This window comes from Hylaeus volcanicus, chromosome 6 (assembly GCF_026283585.1).
Source record: "Hylaeus volcanicus isolate JK05 chromosome 6, UHH_iyHylVolc1.0_haploid, whole genome shotgun sequence".
Taxonomy (NCBI): Eukaryota; Metazoa; Arthropoda; class Insecta; order Hymenoptera; family Colletidae; genus Hylaeus; species Hylaeus volcanicus.
In genome coordinates this window covers 319,936-338,713 of record NC_071981.1, presented here as the reverse complement: position 1 = coordinate 338,713, position 18,778 = coordinate 319,936, and the positions used below count along the sequence as shown (strand labels likewise).

The following is an 18,778-nucleotide window of genomic DNA, read 5'->3' as shown; positions in this document are numbered from 1 at the left end:
TGTTAAGAGATATGAGGAAATAGTAGAAGTTGTGAGGAGGTGTTGGAAGGTAATAGGAGGTAATAGGAGGTATGAGGAAGTATTAGAAGGTGTGAGGAGGTGTGAGGAAATGTTAGAAAGTGATAGGAGGAAATATTGGGAAGTATTAGAAGTTATTAGGTTGTTTTAGAAGGTGTTCGGACGTGTTCGAAGGTGTTCGGAAGTGTTAGGAAGTGTTAGGAAGTTTTAGAGAATATTAGAAAGTGTTATGAGGTGTAAGAAGACTGTTAGGAAATTTTAGAAGATGTAGGAGGTGTTAGGAGTTCTTATTAGAGTTATTAGGAAGTGTTATGAGGTGTCAGGAGGTGTCAGGAAGTATTAGGTTGTGATACGGAGTGATCACTGTCACTCTGCAGTGGTTAAAGTCACTCTCCACTTTCAGTCTTATCCTCTGTTGCTCACCATCACGCTCCAGTGGTCATGCATGGGGACCTGCATGGTAAGAACGCTAAGGTTTACCTACGTATGCTGCCATCTAGCGTTCTCGATTAGTAAAGATTTCGCTACAGACTTGAGTGTTTCGCCGTAGATGATTCTGATTATAGGTGAGAACGAACATAAATTTTAAAATAGTATCATGAATGAAATCCACCTTATAAACGTGATTTTGATGAATATATATATACGTATATTGCAACACAAAATACTTCATAATTTGTTGAACAATAGGAGAAGTACGTACTAATAATGAATACATGAACGATCCAACATGAATTATTTATTATTCCGTTGAAATATCACAAGACAATAATTATCAATTTAAGAGTTTCGACTGTCTACGCATTCGTATTCTAATATTTGATTAGCTGAATGTAGATGTCAAGATACTATACTTAAGAAAATAATATTCAAGGAAAGTAAACTAGCTAACAGAAAGTGGAAGTTTTATCTCTGTAAAAGAATAAAACACAGGCGTGTCTCTGGCACGTGTGAATAAACTCGATTGACGTTTCTTTGCAATAAGCTCCCAAGAGGCAATCGCGCGACCCTTTCAAATAAATGGTTTAAAACACAATAACGGGTACCGTTTCTGCACGGTGTCTGGAGAACGTTACTCGAACGGCACAGCCATAAAAAGCACTTCATTTGCTAAACACATGCGCGAACGTTACTGTTCTTCCGCTACGACCGAATTTAGTTTTATGACCATTACCGTTTAACTCAAGAGTTCGTCTCAGCTGTTGGCTCGTACCTTTTAACCAGCCTTTTGTCAGAGTTTTTAGCGTCCAGAAAAGGCCTGTCTGCTAAACGAACCAGCCAAGGTAATCCTAAAATTATTCTTTCTTTCTTTTTCCGACGTAGTAATATTTTATTGTGAGCTCAACACTCTCGTCTATGTTTATTTTCATCAGTTCGTTACAATATTAAAAAAAAATGTTGTTAGGCATGATAGTCGGTGATAGAGGGTGGCGATCTTTATTTATGAAAGAGACTTATGAAACGAGTCAGTTTATTGTCAGGTTCAAGGGATGTAAACGGTGTTGTCCAAATTGTTGAAAGCCATCTGCTCGTCGATCCAATCGCGTAAAAATGGAATGTTGGAATAGACACCTGGAGTGCCGTCTTCGCCGCAACCGATTCCCCATGCGACGATACCTGCTTGCACGTACTTGCTGGGATCGTTTCTGCTCGGACACACGAGCGGACTTCCTCCGTCACCCTGTAAAAAGAAACACGCGTATTTATTTTACGCCTGGACAAATTTTCTTGGAAGTGCAAGGATTCATGGAAGAATAGAAGAAATAACTAGACTGCGGATTTTTATGCATTTCGTACAGCAACTAATTTAAAATAAAATTAATAAGAAAAGAAATGAGTGGCTAACATTAAAAGTTAATTTAAAACTTTAATTCGCGCAAATTCTATTCTAAAAATATGTAGTTAAAAAATGTTGGTTAATTATTTCTTCCCCTAAAATTTATTAATAAAATGAATACATGAAGTTTTACTTTGAATTGGTTTCTATGCGAATAGTTATTACTAGTCTGTGGATCTTTATGCATTTATAGGAAACTTGAATGTGCAAGAAACTACAAAATGCAAACAATATGCGAGAATATAAAAAAGATTGAAAGTAAAGTTCATGGTACAATATTTACAGAATGAAATAAATTCCTATTTAGATTCAATTTTTGTAGGCACGTTCGCGAAGATTTTATTTTGCATAAAGATCCGCAGTCTATAATCCGCATATAACTAATTGAAATCGGACACTCGCTTATTAAAACTTAATGATTAGTTGAGGCCACGAGAACCAGAGTAGCCTATCTACATAATTATGGTAGTGATTTATAAAGAGAAATTGGAAGCTACGATTTTCATTTAATTATTTCCATGCTGTCATGTGTTAATGATTGAGGAAATTAGAGATTAATTTATATAATAAAATAGATGTAGAGTTTGGCGTCCAATATTAACATTTCGGTTCTTGAATTATGGCTAGCGTTTGAAACAAATTATTATAGGCATTCAAATACTAAAAGAAGATTTAGTTTTACCTTGCAAGTGTCCTTTCCAGCCTCTCCGCCGGCGCATATGAAGCTCGCGTGGAGTTTGAAGTATTTTCCTAATCTCGTCTTCCGCAAACTGTCCTCACACGTGTTGCGTGGCACGATCGGGAGTTCCACTTTCTTCAAGATTACCTGGTACTGACCCTCTTTACCTGAAACAATGATTACTGTCGTCAGACACTTGCAGGGAAGTATACAAGTGGGTTTGGAATAATTGGGCGTCGTCAGGACCAGCAAGCAGTAAACGACCCTCGAGTAACCGGAGTCAACCGTGTTAATGAGGTTTCTGTTGTTTCTGAAGCTATGGCAGAGGAATCCCTCAAAAAGCATAAAGAATGCAGCGTAGGAAAATAGGAAACCGCACGTGTGCAAGTGTTTGTGCGAAAATAGGACCAGCTCCTAGCATTTACGGAATAAGAATATCTTTATAAGAATAAATAAGAATATCTCTGTTAACACATTGTTGAACAGTCACGAGTAAACTCATGTTTGCACTTGCATTATCTATTTCAATATATGAAACTCAGGACGATATGGAAAAATTGTATAGTTATGTAGAAGATATGAATGTAAAATATTTCTTTTCATTGTGTTGATGAAATATAAATAGAATTTTGATTGTGTTAATTTCACATTCAATTACGAAATAATATCTTCCTTTCATTTATTCGACTAAAACAACTGTTAACACATTGTACACCGGTCACGAGTAAACTCATGTTTGCTCTTGCATTATCTTACTTGCATTATTGCAATCTTGCATTATTTACTATTTCAATTTATGAAACCCAGGGCGATATGGAAAAATTGTATAGTTATATAAGAGATATATATGTAAAATATTTCATTTCATTGTGTTGATGAAATATAAATAGAATTTAGATTGTTTTAATTTCACATTCAATTACGAAATAATACACGAAGTCGTTTCTGTGAAAAATTGCCGGTCAACAATGTGTTAATTAAATCATGCTTTTTGTTAGAACGGTCCAAAAACGAAGTTCCACATTTTAATCCTTTGCACTCGAGATGCTTTCTTAGCATTCTATTGCCACGAATTCTAAGCTATCTAGATTCGAGAATCAGGTCACCTTTATTTTATCACACCATCATTTTATCGACACTTCGAGTTCCACAGAAATTAAACCTAAAGAAACATTACTGCTGATAGATTTGCTGCGCGAAACCTAATGGCGATTGAGAGTCACCTCTCCAATGCAAAGGGTTCAAAATGACTATCTTTACCGAATATGTCTTTGCCCCAGCCACTAGCGAAGCATCGGGATCCGTCGAAGACAGCGTTCCGTTCAGGCAGACAAACGATATCGACGTTCTCCGCGTACGTAAGCGGCTCCGATAAAATCAAGATGGCTACGTCGTTGAAGAGAGCCCCAGGATAGTACTCGTTGTGAACGATCACTTGCTTCACGTTGCGATCCTGGTGCGGGAATATCTCATGCACGGTTTGCGTGTCCCATTCGCCTGCACGGATTCTCAACTCTGATGGGTTCTTCCTGTTTGGAAAGTCATAGCATTACATTAACATGTTTCTCATTTGTACTCGATTTAAAACCACTCGATTGAGAAATGAATTTTACATGTACGTATAGAAATAAAATGGTAATCGTGCAATCTTAAACAGACTGTTATTCATTTTCCCACTCGATTCTATTTTAATTATTATTCCTTTGCACTCCTAAGACCAGTATCACTGTCCACAATTGAGGACTTGAGAACCAGAGTGGCGCAAGTAACAATTTCTTAAAAATTGAGTTATGGTCTAAAGCGCATAACTGATAGGATATTTCATAAAACCAAAGTGACGTATGTTTAATTTCCTCAATCATTAACACATGACAGCATGGAAATAATTAAATGAAAATCGTAGCTTCCAATTTCTCTTTATAAATCACTACCATAATTATGTAGATAGGCTACTCTGCTTCTCGTGGCCTCAACTAATCATTAAGATTTAATAAGCGAGAATCCGAATTCAATTAGTTATAAATAGACTGCGGATCTTTATACAAAATAAAATCTTCGTGAACGTGCCTCCTAAAATTGAACCTAAATAGGAATTTATTTCATTCTGCAAATATTACAACATGAACTTTACTTTCAATCTTTTTTATATTCTTGCATATTGTTTGCATTTTGTAGGATCTTGCACATTCAAGTTTCCTATAAATGCATAAAGATCCGCAGTCTAGTTATAAGATCAATATTCTTAAGCAATAGTTTGGTTAATAAAAATGTAAAATTCTAAAGAAAATCGTATAATTTATATCATATAGCAAAATTGCTCGTAGTGCAAAGGGTTAATTATTTTATCTCTTCTATAAACATAGTAACGGACCCTTGCACGCAGTGAGCAGCTGTTAGCACTGCCTGTCTGTGAATCAAGGAACCTCCGCATTGATAGACGTTCAATTTCTGATCGTTCGCGCCGATTGTTTCTTCCTTAAGGATCGCCACCATCCAAGGAAACTCGCCGAATTGGGCCTCGTTGTTGTTGTCGCCGGTGATTCTGAAACCAACACCCTGAGGATTTCGTCGTCCGCAACCGTTTCTCACTAATGGCGGTGAAGGAGTGGTTTCATTTTTCCTGTCTGGGGGTTTGCAGCAGACGTCCAGGTAGTTCTCGCAAGGACCAAAGGCTCTGTATCGTAAAAATTAATAATCCAGATTAATTTTAATGCCGTGGAATCATATTCGTTCGATGCAATTTTTACAGTGCTCGTACAGTTTTGGTATCATGCAAAAATATTGTTAAGTGCTGGCACGATTAGCTAGTGTTTACTTCACATCTGTTTTAAAAAGACTATGCAAATGAACTTTTAATCGTATTCTCCCCTCTTGCATAAGACTTGGGAGAAACAATGCAGAATCAAAGTGTAGATATACACTTGCACGTATAAACACACAAGAGAAGGAAACAAAATATGTACAATTTATTCAAAGAAACGAGTACGTGAAGAGAAAGTATCCAAAGACAGGCTCATGCGACGTTCACAATCTCAACGCAAAAGGTGAATAAAAAGAAACCACGAGTAATGGATATGCTATTATAATGGATTATTCATGCAAACGTAATTTTGATGTGTCCTTTAAGAACGGTCGGAGGATCCACGCCAATCGAGATAATCGAAGGTGTTACCGTGATTTGGAAACCAATCTTCAAGCAGGCATGCTTGAAATTACAGTGAACAAAAATTCCAGACCGTGCACCAGAGGCAATTTCAAGCCCTGCAGAGTTGGGCATTTCATAGACTAAATTCTCTTCGACTAATCTATGATAAGTTTAGTCGTCAGAGGTAATTTAGGAGTCTATAGAAAACTGTAAATATAAATATAAACATATATTATATATATATTTATATATATAATTATATTCATATATATATATGAATATATATATAACTGTAAATATAAATATATAGAAAACTGTGAACTGTACAATTTTGCCCAACACTGATCCTGTGTTACAGGCCACGTCTTTGGAAAACTCACTCATCGTTGTGAATGTCAGGGAGATAGTCATCAAAACCGGACCTGAGATCAATCAGCCCAACCCCGTTATCCAAAATGGTCCCGTTGTTGCACTGATAGTAGGGCACGCATTCGCAGTCATTGGGCAGAGGCTTGGGCGTGTTCTGCGTGCCCAAGAAGGTGGTTGGTGTCGAGCCCTGGGTACCTAGGTTGCTCTGAGGCGTTGGTGCAGGGCCAAACACGCCGTCTATCAAAGTATCCAAATTGCCACTGGAGTTTCGATCGGTGATGGTGGCCTCTGTTGAGGGTGTAGGTTGTCCAAACACATTCGATATGAGACTGTCCAAGTTGTCCTTGTTCTGGGGAGCTGCCTGAACCAGAGCGTAACTGGCCACGGCCAGTGATAACAGTGCTCTCCACATTGCGGTGTCTAAGGATCTTAAAACAAAGATATAAGGTTGTTAATTCCAGTAGATACATAGGGATATCAATTAATAGCTTTGATATACATAGCTTTGAGATACACAACTTTAATATACATAGCTTTTGATATACTAAGCTTGATATACATACATAGCTTTTGAAATACCAAGCTTGATATACATACATAGCTTTTGAAATACCAAGCTTGATATACATAGCTTTGATATGCTTTTGATATCCCAAGCTTGATATACATAGCTTTGATATGCTTTTGATATCCCAAGCTTGATATACATAGCTTTTGATATTCCAAATATATGTAGAAATTAATATCAGTCTGGATCAATGTATACTAATGTAGAATTTGCTTTTCTTAGTTATACACTAGATATTACTTTTTCGTTGTACTTTGTGTATCCATTTTTCAAGAATAATAATTCTTCTTCTATACTTCTTAATAGTAATCAAAAAGCTTTGCGTGTAAGAATTCGTGGGAAACCATCAGACTGTCTCACAATTTTATTTCCACCTGTTTATTAATAACGATGGCATCACGAACTCGTGGATAAAATGAATTACGCGTGGATCCCCGTGTATTACAAAAATTTAGCCGCGGGCAGCCTCGAATCTCTCGATCTTACTTGGATTTAACGACATAAACGAGGATTATGCTTCTAATTTTATGATAATGTTTTCTACGCATTCAAGGTCTCGAATATTAACGAGTCCTCGGAATAGGCGAACAGGTAAACACGGAAATTTGTCTTAATTAGAGACTGGAGAACAGAGTGATAATTATGCGAATAAACACTGTTGTCGAGTGTCTCGATATAACTGATAAATGATTATCATTCGGAGAAAAATCTTGTTCAGGAGAACACCAGCCATAATTAGCGATGGGATCAATCTAATAACGTACTCGTTAGTAACGATGCGTATCGCTACTAGCACGTCGAAGTCTCGAACAAATATTTAAATAAATCATCGTTAGTAGTGTATATTAACTCTTCAAGGCACATGATTTAAAAGAAAAATAAAAGAAACTCTTTTATCGGACGATTAATTTTTCGAGTGATTTCTAGAAATTAAAGTCGTTGTAATTAACTCTCAAAATATACAATTATTTTCTACTACGAATAAAGTTGGAAGTTATCCTTGGTTCTAATTGAAACAACCAAGACATGACAAATAAAACGCGATTGTCGACATCACATTTTCCTCGAAGAGCATGACGCTTCGACTCAACAAATGAAACAAACAATCAATATCTACGATCTACTATATTGGTATACATCTACCGTGCTAATGTTTCTTTTTATTATTATAATAAATAATTTGAGAGGGAAAAAATGAAGATACTTTGACAGTGTTCTGAGGTAACGATACACGCGACGAATTTGCTATACCCCGAAGTTCCGAGGTCACCAAGCGCCTTGAAAAAAAACGTAACCAAGAATTCTGAAGTGCTTCAAGGCAATCAACTTTTTCAAAGAAGCTGCGTTCGGGACTCGTCGGATAGCATGGGACGTCATGTCGTTAAAGTGCTGGAAAAAATGCACAGTGGTCGTAAAATGTGCAAAGTACATCTGACGGTACCCAGCTGGGGTATTCAAATAATATCCACCGTGTCAAAAGGGAATTCAACTCTTTGGTGAATTTAATTTACGTAGATTCAAAACTGTCCCACATTTTCCTTAAAGAAAATGTACATTTCAGAATAAATTCATACTCGACTTGTTACTTAAAACGTTTCAAATCGAATTAAAAATAAAAATACTATGGTATAAATATAGATTTTACCTTTTTTTCCATTCATTGTATTCATTGTATTCATTCATTATATTAAGAATAATTAGATCGTAGGTTTTATGCACTTATGGTGTACAGTAATATGGAAAATATACGAAAGATACATACAGTCAGTGTAATAAGTATTCGTACAGCAACTAATTTAAAATGTAATTAATAAGAAAAGAAATGGGAGGCTAACATTAAAAATTAATTTAAAACTTTAATTTACTTTTTATTTTCTTCCCCTAAAATTTATTAATAAAATAAATACATGAAGTTTTATTTTGAATTGGTTTCTGTACGAATACTTATTACATTGATTGTATAATGTGTGTTGAATATATTTTATATATTAATATAATTAACATAATAATATTATTTCGTTTCGCATAACTACACGTATCTTTTGATTATGTCCATGTATTCACTATATTAGCTTGTATCGTAAATGCATAAAATCTGCAGTCTAATAATAATAACAGAGATGGAATCTAATTATTTCGTATAACGTGATAAAACTTGAAATGATCAATGAAAAGAAAATTTATTTCTCTTGTTATTGAACTCTAGCTCGATTCTTTTCGTAGTTAAAAGTATCTGTATTTTAAAAATTGTGCCAACGCTTTCGTCCACCATTGTTCAGTTTACTCTATCACGTAAAAAAAGACAAGCGCTCAAGCATGAACTGGCTGTGAACTATGCCTTGTTTATACCCTGTCACGAGTGTTCGAACGAGAACAGGAGGTGTTCGAAATAGCTATGGCTGGAGTCGATAATGAGTGTTTTCCTGTTTGGAATTTCCGAGATTTCTTGCAATTGGAGGGAGCGTGAAAGAAAGAAAAAAACTGCGTCGTGACGCATAGAAGTGCTGATACAAGTCGAAAGGAAAAGATAAGTACAACATGGAGAAACAATAAACATTTGATTGAAATTCCTTCTTGTCTTCGTCTCGCGTCGACTATTTTATCGTTCAAAATTATTATCTTCCTTTCTAGAATTTATTTTTAACTCACATGCAACGTCTTCGATTTAAAATTTAAAACTCAATATTTAAGTGTCCAAAATATTTTTTTCCCGCCGGAGAACTCGTCCGACGAGTTTCGAGATGGTAACGCAAGAGTCTATAATCGCGCGAATTAAGAAAACTTCTCGAGTTCCATGAAAAGTTTTCCTCGTAATACGCTTAGTTCGATGTCGATCGTGGATGGCCATTACTAATGTAAACGAACAGTTTTCCTCGTTCGAATTGATCTCTGTAATTACGATTAAGCGTTATCTCGCGGAGTAGAAAAATAAAAACAACGATAATACTATTCAACGTCTTATCGAAAAGCTAAATATAACAGTGGATCCAAATTTATGGGAGCCTGAAGCTAATCGCTTAAAATAAAATTACTTTTCATTTTTGACGGGTTCTGAAATTTAGAAAATCAAACGAAGAAAATGATTGAAAAACAAAAATTATCGAAAAAGGAAGCCTCGAGTTCTCCACTTCGAAGGGGAACGAACAATTCGCTGTGCATTGATGTTATGACGATTGAAATTATGCTTGTCTCTGCATTAATTTCCTGTTAGTTTCGCACCTGTCAGACGTCATTCAAATTCAGCGAAATTTCCGTCTGCGTATGCTTTTCTCGTGGCACGAGTTGCATAAGCGTATCGCGACGTTCTAACATCTCTACAGAATCGAAAAATACTCGATAGTGTAGAGTTGACACTGACCTTTACTGAGAACTGGTCGACGCGATCGCCAGTGGCATCAACACGTTTCAAACGAACTGCTCGCTGAAAGTCACGAACACGTGCACGGAATATCGCCGGATTCCGTTACAGTGATTCCCGTAAACGATTCGAAAGGTAATTCAAACGGATTCAGACCTGTTTTAATTCAGGAATAACAAACTTATGACAAACGTTCATACGGTGATACATAATTTGATTGGAGGGAGTTGAATTTTAAATAAAACTGATTGTATGCTCAAATTTACGAAATGTAATTTTTTTAAATAAATAAGGATGTCTTGGGGCAAATTTATATTAATATTAGTGGTGTGTCGATATGCTAAGGACCATTTAATCTGACCATAGGTCACTATACATGTTATTTGTTAGAGAAAGGATTCTCTGTATTACAGTTAGTTCATAAAAGAATGGTTCTTATTAATATATTTGCGATACTATAAAATGTATCGAATACGCGAGGAAAAATATACCTGATCACCGAACATTTATAAACTATGAAAAATCATCGAGAGATTACAAATTACTAATTAACTAATTAATCACTGCTCACCTCTGTCACAAACTCACAACAATACAGTCATTAAAACATAAAAATTACCGAATTTCACGATTTCTTCGATCCTCGACTCGATTTTCAAATTCGATTACGAACTCATTGGTATCGATTTACCCAGATGCTTTCCGAAAATGTGAAAAATTGTATATCACTCACCAAGAACTGATCCCAGATAACGAACTACGAGTTCTCTCGCCAAGGAACAACTCGCGATTGCGTCGCGTTGGCCAGTGGATTCGCGATATGTTCGTTTACACACACAGAAGTCGAGCTCCAAGCATTTATGAGAATTCCCCCACTTGATTTTCACAATTCCTTGATTCAGCATCAACACAACACACGTACGCGTCACCTTAGCTCTTCGCGATGTGCTCTGTACGAGATGCGTATGAGCACTGGGTTTTTCAAAGGTCGCAGGCGTCGAGAAATCGAGACCAGTAATAATGAAAATTATCGGTCTCTATGTCAGATATTGAAATTAATTCTGGGCCCGAATTTTGCTTATTATTATGCTCCTACAATTATTTGAATTATAAAGTAGACCTGTCATCTTTTAGAATAACAACAATAATTCTAGGCCCCTATTTTGCTTATTATTATGCTCCTACACTTATTTGAATTATAAAGTACACCTGTCATTTTTTAGAATAACAACAATAATACTAGGCCCTTATTTTTATTATTATTATGCTCCTACAATTATTCTAATTATAAAGTAGACCTGTCACCTTTTAGAATAACAACAATAAGTAAAATTCTTCTTTATGCAAAATAAAATCTTTGCCTATAAAAATTGAACCTAAATAGGAATTTATTTTGTTCTCCAAATATTATAACATGAACTTTACTTTCAATCTTTTTTATATTCTTGCATATTGTTTGCAATTTATAGTTTCTTGCACATTCAAATTGCTTATAAATGCATGAATATCTGCAGTCTAGTAATAAGTATTCGTATAGCAACTAATTTAAAATAAAATTAATAAGGAAAGATAATGAGTGGCTAACATTAAAAGTTAATTTAAAACTTTAATTTATGCAAATTCTATTCCAAAAATATGTAGTTAAAAAATGTTGGTCAATTATTTCTTCCCCTAAAATTTATTAATAAAATGAATACATGAAGTTTTATTTTGAATTGGTTTCTGTGCGAATAGTTATTACTAGTCTGCGCATCTTTATGCATTTATAGGAAATTTGAATGTGTAAGAAACTACAAAATGCCAGCACTATGTAAGAAGATAAAAAAGATTGATAACAAAGTTCATGTTATAATATTTGCAAAATAAAATAAATTCCTATTTAGGTTCAATTTTTGTAGGCACGTTCGCGAAGATATTATTTTGCATAAAAATCCGCAGTCTACTTATTACACTGGCTGCATTCAAAATGGTCATTAGGTAATGTTGTAACGTTCGTAAGAAATGCAAATGATCGCAAATATTACATGTCTCATCCCTAATACTTCTATCAACGCTCAAACTGTAACGCTCATTTTCACCTGAATCTTTTTTACCATGATTGGTATACAATAATTTGGTTGCTCATGATCTGGACTTCTCGCTGACGTGAGCAAGGTGGTATTTCCCCGTGCACACCACGGCCATGGCTTCGATACAGACTTCCTGCAAGCTTTCGTGGAATAAAGAGAGTTCCATTTTTAAGTGACGTCACGAAATATCTCCGCCAATTTAACCAGAAAATTATGGGAACCACGTGACACATAGGGCAGTCATTACTTTCGTAATATTCCACATTTATGATTCGAGAAATCAGTAATTAGCAATACAATTACGTTTTGAATTTTAACACTAAACCTACCCGACATTCATTTATAACTATTTCTATCGCGATGGGGTAAATAACTGATCTTAAAAAGATTTTTTTCAATTAAATGCAAAAATATTTTACATGAAACTAAATTGAATAATATATATATAATAATAATGATCGTACGGTACGCATGAAACTAAATTGAATAATATATATATATTATTCAATTTAGTTTCACGTAAAAAAATATATGTATATTAAAATATATATATATATATATTGTTGTTTTACAACAATCGTATATGTTATGTAGGTTTAGTGTTAATTTTTATCGAACAAATAATGAAATGTTAGCTTGCACTTGTTATTCGAGACCTTCAATTGGGTTATCCAGAAAGTTTGTGGCAATTTTTAAGAAAAATTCAAAACCACATTTGAATTTTGCTATATATTAGGTTCTCCCAAAAGTTTCTTTCGTAATTTGCACCAATTATTTGTGCGGTAGCGTTTATATAAATAGACAATCTAATTTCTTAGGTGTTGATGTTGTAACAGTAATGGAGCACAGTGAATCGTACGCAATTCAATAATGCAACATTAGACATAAAATATTGTGTATGTAATACTTATTAATAAAACGAAAGAAACTTTTGGGACAACCTAATATTTTGATCTACATTTTAAAATTCCCTTTATAATATAAATTCCGATAACTATTGTAGAATGTATAAATACAGATGCACCTTTCATCTAACCGTATATAAAATTAGTAAGAAAGAATAACTAAAGAAATCGTCTGTAATGTTATTATTTTTATTGAATTATATATGTACCATTTTGTTCTGAAACTTTTCCACTTTTTAAGGGATGTACACTTGTTATTTGTTTCCAACGATTCCGATATATTCAGACCTGCGCCGCTTACTAAAAACCGGCATGGACTTTCCAGAAAACCCAATATTTGGATAAGAATTTAATTTATCCCCTATCTAGACCACACATAATGATTTTTGAAGATCTGGCTAGCGTTAAACTTGACGGTAAGTCGAGTAGTCCAATCGTTGACCTGTGTCTACAATAGGGAACTGGCCGAGTCCTTGTATAAACTAGGCTAGTTTAACTAGCAGATGTAGACTCTAAATTCTAGAGTGTCCTGTTAGAATAGCTGTCGACGAAGTTGAAGGATAGGACCGACCTCCACTTGTCGTCAAGTGGTTCACGCCAGAACATCTAACTAGTGGACATCTAACTAATTTATATTTCGTAAACGCCTTGACACGTAAATAAACTCTAAACATACCTAAAAATCCATAAATGTGTCTAACGAAGACGTTTATATTTGTACTTCTTATATTTTTCAATAAAAAAGAATCGGAATTATTACTCGAATGAGAATTATCTTCCTAACGGAAATCCTCCCTTTGAAACGGAAGGAACTTCAATTTCCTTTCGCAATACAATTATTGTTTTGTCCTGTTCCTATTTCCGGCGGAACATGTTTCTGTGGTGCAAGGCTATGTTTTTATTGTCGATAAAGACAATACCAAACGAAAACATTTTTAAGGGACCTCCAGAGTACAATGAAATTATTATTTTTTAGACATATGTATATTGATGTTGTTCTCTGAGAAAATTATTAGGTTGGCTAATAAGTTCGTAGCGTTTTAGTTGTTCTTTTATCCTATAACGATTCGTAAAAAAGCTGGCGCAACCGCTCGGAGGATTTGCCTCGATGAAAAGCGGAAGAAAGGCAAATGTCGAAAATGTTGAGTTAGAAATTTCATTTCTAAGCTCGAAAAATAATAAAAAATTAAATTACTCAATAAAACGCGACGAACTGATTACCCAACCCAATATATTTATGTTTTGAGATGATGGAGGCTACTTGTTGTTTATCTATTCGACAAGCAATTCACGTTTATGTCAGTTTTGCAATTACTCGTAGAAACAATAATTCATTTCTGAGATCTCGAATTAAATTCCAAGCGTCGTTCTTTAAGAACGTGCGAAGAATTCAATGTGTTCTCAGAATTCCCTACATTTTCTGTGTTAAGGTCAAATGTAGTCCTTAACTGCGAGTTCTTCGAATGTGTCTCGAAACCAATTAGAATCGATCTTTCAGATCTTCTTGATTTCTTAAGATTTTTATTTTAGATTATTCCGTAATGGTTCGTTTACTTTGCAACAGTTTAGATCAGTGGTGCGCAAAGTTCACCCTTCAAGGGTAGGTAACATTTTATTTGAATAATAAATTTATTATTCGATAACTGAGACGTTCATTGCACAAATCAATTAACTCCATAAAACAAAAATTCAAATACGATGAAATAAAGTACATTGTTTGTTAAAATTCCCTTTATGATATAAATTCAGATAAATATTGTAGAATGTATAAATATAGATCTATCTTTCATCTAACGGTACATAAAATTAGTAAGAAAGAATAACTAAAGAAATCGCCTGTAATGTTATAATTTTTTATGTGACCGGTGGAGCTAATCGATTTGTGCATTGAACGGCATGATTCGTGTACTCTGTTGCTCTGAACAAATCACTTATGGTCAATGCAGCATTTGTTAATAGATTTGAATAAAATATTTAACTACAATTTTATAGCTACTTTTTTCAATTTTTGTAGCTACTATTTTATTTTACGTATTTGGTCTAGTAATAAAAAAGACTGTCCACCACTGGTTTCGACGTCGGTTAAAAGAGAGAAAAATGGATGCACGTTGCGTATTAATAAATGGGTCGCAGCAATGTTTGTCGAGTAATAGTTTTCGATGCCACACGCAGATTTCACGGTAATTCCTATCGCTGCATTTGCATCAAGTTGCATGGCATGTAACGATAAGCAAATAATTGATGACGAGAAACTGAATACCGTGTTGCGACTTTCCATACAAATTTCAATTGTCTATTTATCAAGACTGTAAACAATATTTTTATAAACACCGTTTGTTGCCGCAATATGCTTAGATGTTTCCATTAACCTCTTGAGGGACTATTTATTAGAAATGAACAAAAATTTTATGTTTACCTGTGAATATTTAATTGCAAATATTTTATTACGCTTCTAATGAAAATTTCCAAGCAAAAATGTTATAAAGAACTCGGATATTAAACGCGCACGTACGCACCAGTATCCCTCAAGAAGTTAATACTTTACCGAGATTGATATTTGCAAATATGATAATTAATGACGTTTGGCAATCTAAAGTATTTCTGTTACGCGATATATACGAGATACTTTGTTAGTATAAATAAAAAATAAACTTCCACCGTGACAATGTGAACATGTGCACATTGCCGTGACCAGGATTCGAACCTGGGTTACTACGGCCACAACGTAGGGTCCTAACCACTAGACGATCACGGCTATTCGAAGAATTGATCACAGACTCGAATTTTACATTGACTAAATATGTTAAGATAAATTTGTGTCTTACCTAAGATAATCACCTAATCTTCTAATCAGGACCGTCTCGTGCAGGTTGTTATCAGCATAAGTGTATCTAATCAAATGAGCGGCATTCGAATTAGTTGGAGCTTTGAGAGTTACAATTTTAATTTTCATATTCAAAACGATCGAAAGAAATGCAACATGAGGCGATCCTTTACTCTACGAACGTGAATTAAATTAACTTTGTTTTGATAGTACCAATTAATATTTTCATTTAGGCTAAAAAGTGATTCTGCTTTTAAAGAACAAAACATACATTTCCGGCGAAGTGATAATATCCTATCGATTTCCTAGGGATCCTTCCAGCTCGATATCTATTCTCAACTACAACGAATTATTAACGTGCCAAAAATTCACCAATCGGAGAATGGATTAAAAAAAAAGGGAACGGTTAAAAAATATTCATTTTATTTGCAGTTCGTCGTCGAAGTAGATCGCTTTAAAAAATATCGGTTATTGTATCTCGCTAAAAATTTTGCAAGGAATATTTTCCTTTTCCACCGTCGCTTTCCTAGCTCATTTGAAAGTGAACAGGTACTATGAATATTAAATCATTCTAACTCCAAGTTCCTTACACATAAATTGCGATTTTAAAATGTACGCGTTTGTATAAAGAATCAGATCGAACAAGAATTTGAGAACGTACTGTCACGCTCCGTAAGTTGCCAGTTGTTGATCGATCCACTGTGTATACTGAGCGACGTTTGTATAAACAGCGGGTACATTCGACGTGCCGCAACCGATCCCCCAAGACACGATGCCAGCCTAAAAGAAAAAAACACTTGTCAGTAAAAAGAGAAAAAAGTTAATGAATCGATTAATAAATAAATTTCAATTCCTTCGAAACTGTATTTTTCTTCGCTGTATTTAAAACTGTATTTAAAACTGTATTTGAAAACGTTTCACCACGGATACCTTGGATATAAAACATATCAGGCACGTGATGTCAAAAGGATCCTCAAAGCGACGCTCTTTTTCGAAAGGACGTTCGCCAAGTATACCTAACACAAAAGCGCAGCGTGCAAATTAGTTTACAATCAGCCGATTTACCTGAAAGAATTGGCCGGTGGCCGTCGGACAGACCAAAGGACCCCCACCGTCCCCTTGACACGTGTCTTTATTTACTTGCCCCCCGGCGCACAAAAACGAGCCATGCAGCTGAAAATATGGGCCCAATTTCGTGGTCCTAAGTCGACTTTGACAATCGGCCCTGCTTACAATGGGAATCTCCACCTTCCTCAGCTCGGTCTGGTATGCACCACCTGCAATATTGTCAACATGTCGGCCGAGTGCAGGGATTCGAAAATCAAAAAATAAAAGTTTATTATTATATTGTCTTAAATATCCGAGAAAACGTGTTTGCATAAAGATCCGCAGTCTAGTCATAACACATAAATTATAATCTGTAACCATAGTCCTTAGTCTCCTGTAATTAGTCCACCATTCCTACATTTGCTTATCTTTCTTTCTTTATCTTCTCTATCTAATTTTACTATTGGACATTAGTATGTAGGTTAGAACTTTTAGAAAGCTCACCAAAAGAGTTCTTTCCCCAGCCTGTCCCGATACACTGGGTGCCATCAGGAAAAATCAATCCCTGTTGCGGTATGCAAATGGGAACAGCGTTGATGCTTTGATTGATTGGTTTGTCTAAAATGAGCACTGCGATGTCATTGAACAGAGCTGCGCTGTAAAATGAAGGGTGGGTCACAGCAACCCTAACGTTGGCATCTTGATAGGGCGCTGGTTGAGCTTTGGGTCCTTTTTCCAAGTCTAGCTGACCGATGCGCGCCACCAATCTATTGTTGCTCAGGCTGAAAACAGTTGTTTCTTATAAGATGGAAGAAATGTAAGAGATGTAAAGATGGAAGTAACAACGATTTAACGGGTGCAAAGATAAATAAGTAATCGTATTTTAAATACTCTTGTTTCATGAACCGATAGAACAGGTTTGCTAATTGTTTGAACTGTAGTTTCAAAACTAGCAAGCCAGAGTACACTTATATTATAATTAAAAATCCAGAGTTTCTAAATAGTTTTCCTTTGCACCTGTCAGGTGCTATTGCTTCTGCCTTTTCAGATATTGGAATTCACAGACTTCAAGTATGCCAGGATTGGTCTATGCTTACTTGTTGACGCAATGAGCGGCTGTTAGGACAGCTTTATTGGTGATCAGCGATCCACCGCATTGGAACAGGTACTTGCCATCCGACTGCACCGTTAGGAGGGCAACCATCCATGGAAACTCCGCGAAGTAGGTTCTTCCACTGCCCGCAGGGTACGGCTGTGCTATGAAAACGAAACCATTTGTTTTTCTACTAAACTATTTAGTAATAATTGAGTCGTTCATTGCACAAAACTCCATAAAACAAAAAGTCGAGAAATGCGATGAAATATAACAAGTTACTTCTAGACCAAGTGCGTTGACACTAAAATTTAAGAGTTTTCAAGAAGAGGGGTTGATCGATTTGTGCAGTGCACGGTTTAATTTAAAATTTATTACAAATATAACAAAGAGGAATATTTGTGTCTCTTGAACTTAACATAAGTAGATATTTCACCCTCTGGTTTATATGTTATTAATTCGCTTATAATCACTCTAGTTCTTATTACTTGTTGAGATTATTGCAATCTATTATTGTACCAAAATCTATCGAGTTTGCGTGTTTCAGCTTGTTCGTCCGCGGGGTGAAAGTTAAACCATACGAGTCGGTTGAACTTAATTTATTCTACACTCTTGAGGAGGTCACAGCGAGTCTCAAGAGTCGCCAACCCTAAAGGCAGAGAACTATAAAAAGAAACGTTAGCAGAAAGATGCATCAGCACTGGTGACCCCAACCCTTGTGTAACAATGATTTTCGATGGGAGCTATAAATTTCCTAATGGGGCACGGCACATTTTTCCAAGGGCACGAGTCAAGGGGGAATATTTTCAAGAATACTTCACAGGATATTTTTACCAAATCCATGAATTCTAAATGACTTTCACCAC

The 18,778-nt window shown here is 35.4% G+C and overlaps 2 protein-coding genes, 1 long non-coding RNA gene and 1 other non-coding gene across 6 annotated transcripts in view; 1 reads left to right on the top strand and 3 right to left on the bottom strand.

Annotated features, from left to right (window-relative positions):
* Positions 1-737: 737 nt before the first annotated feature.
* LOC128877787 (phenoloxidase-activating factor 2) lies at positions 738-10,868 on the bottom strand. 2 transcript variants are annotated; one of them, XM_054125309.1, is made up of 6 exons: positions 10,708-10,868; positions 6,060-6,476; positions 4,906-5,208; positions 3,795-4,063; positions 2,538-2,701; positions 738-1,699 (listed from the first exon to the last, which is right to left on the bottom strand). In XM_054125309.1, the coding sequence occupies exons 2-6, from the start codon at positions 6,458-6,460 to the stop codon at positions 1,502-1,504; spliced, it is 1,335 nt and encodes a 444-aa protein (XP_053981284.1). In that variant the 5' UTR covers positions 6,461-6,476; positions 10,708-10,868; the 3' UTR covers positions 738-1,501. The 2 variants fall into 2 exon arrangements, with proteins under 2 accessions (XP_053981284.1, XP_053981285.1); XM_054125310.1 differs by having other exon boundaries at positions 6,102-6,476.
* On the top strand, positions 9,969-18,775 carry LOC128877790 (uncharacterized). Its single transcript, XR_008457303.1, has 3 exons — positions 9,969-10,109; positions 17,844-18,041; positions 18,460-18,775. It is a non-coding gene; the product is annotated as an uncharacterized LOC128877790 (long non-coding RNA).
* On the bottom strand, positions 15,632-15,703 carry Trnah-gug (transfer RNA histidin (anticodon GUG)). The gene has a single exon. It is a non-coding gene; the product is annotated as a tRNA-His (tRNA).
* The window catches only part of LOC128877784 (phenoloxidase-activating factor 2-like), a 13,677-nt gene continuing 10,615 nt past the window's right edge, over positions 15,717-18,778 (bottom strand). Inside the window, exons 5-9 of one of the 2 annotated variants that reach the window (XM_054125291.1) lie at positions 17,917-18,076; positions 17,324-17,601; positions 16,838-17,049; positions 16,434-16,552; positions 15,717-15,839 (exon numbers count right to left, since the gene is read on the bottom strand). In XM_054125291.1, coding sequence (XP_053981266.1) covers positions 16,436-16,552; positions 16,838-17,049; positions 17,324-17,601; positions 17,917-18,076 — 767 coding nt within the window. In that variant the 3' untranslated portion in view covers positions 15,717-15,839; positions 16,434-16,435. Of the gene's footprint in view, positions 15,840-16,083; positions 16,553-16,837; positions 17,050-17,323; positions 17,602-17,916; positions 18,077-18,778 lie in introns of those variants that run through there. The other variant, XM_054125290.1, reaches the window with a different exon arrangement.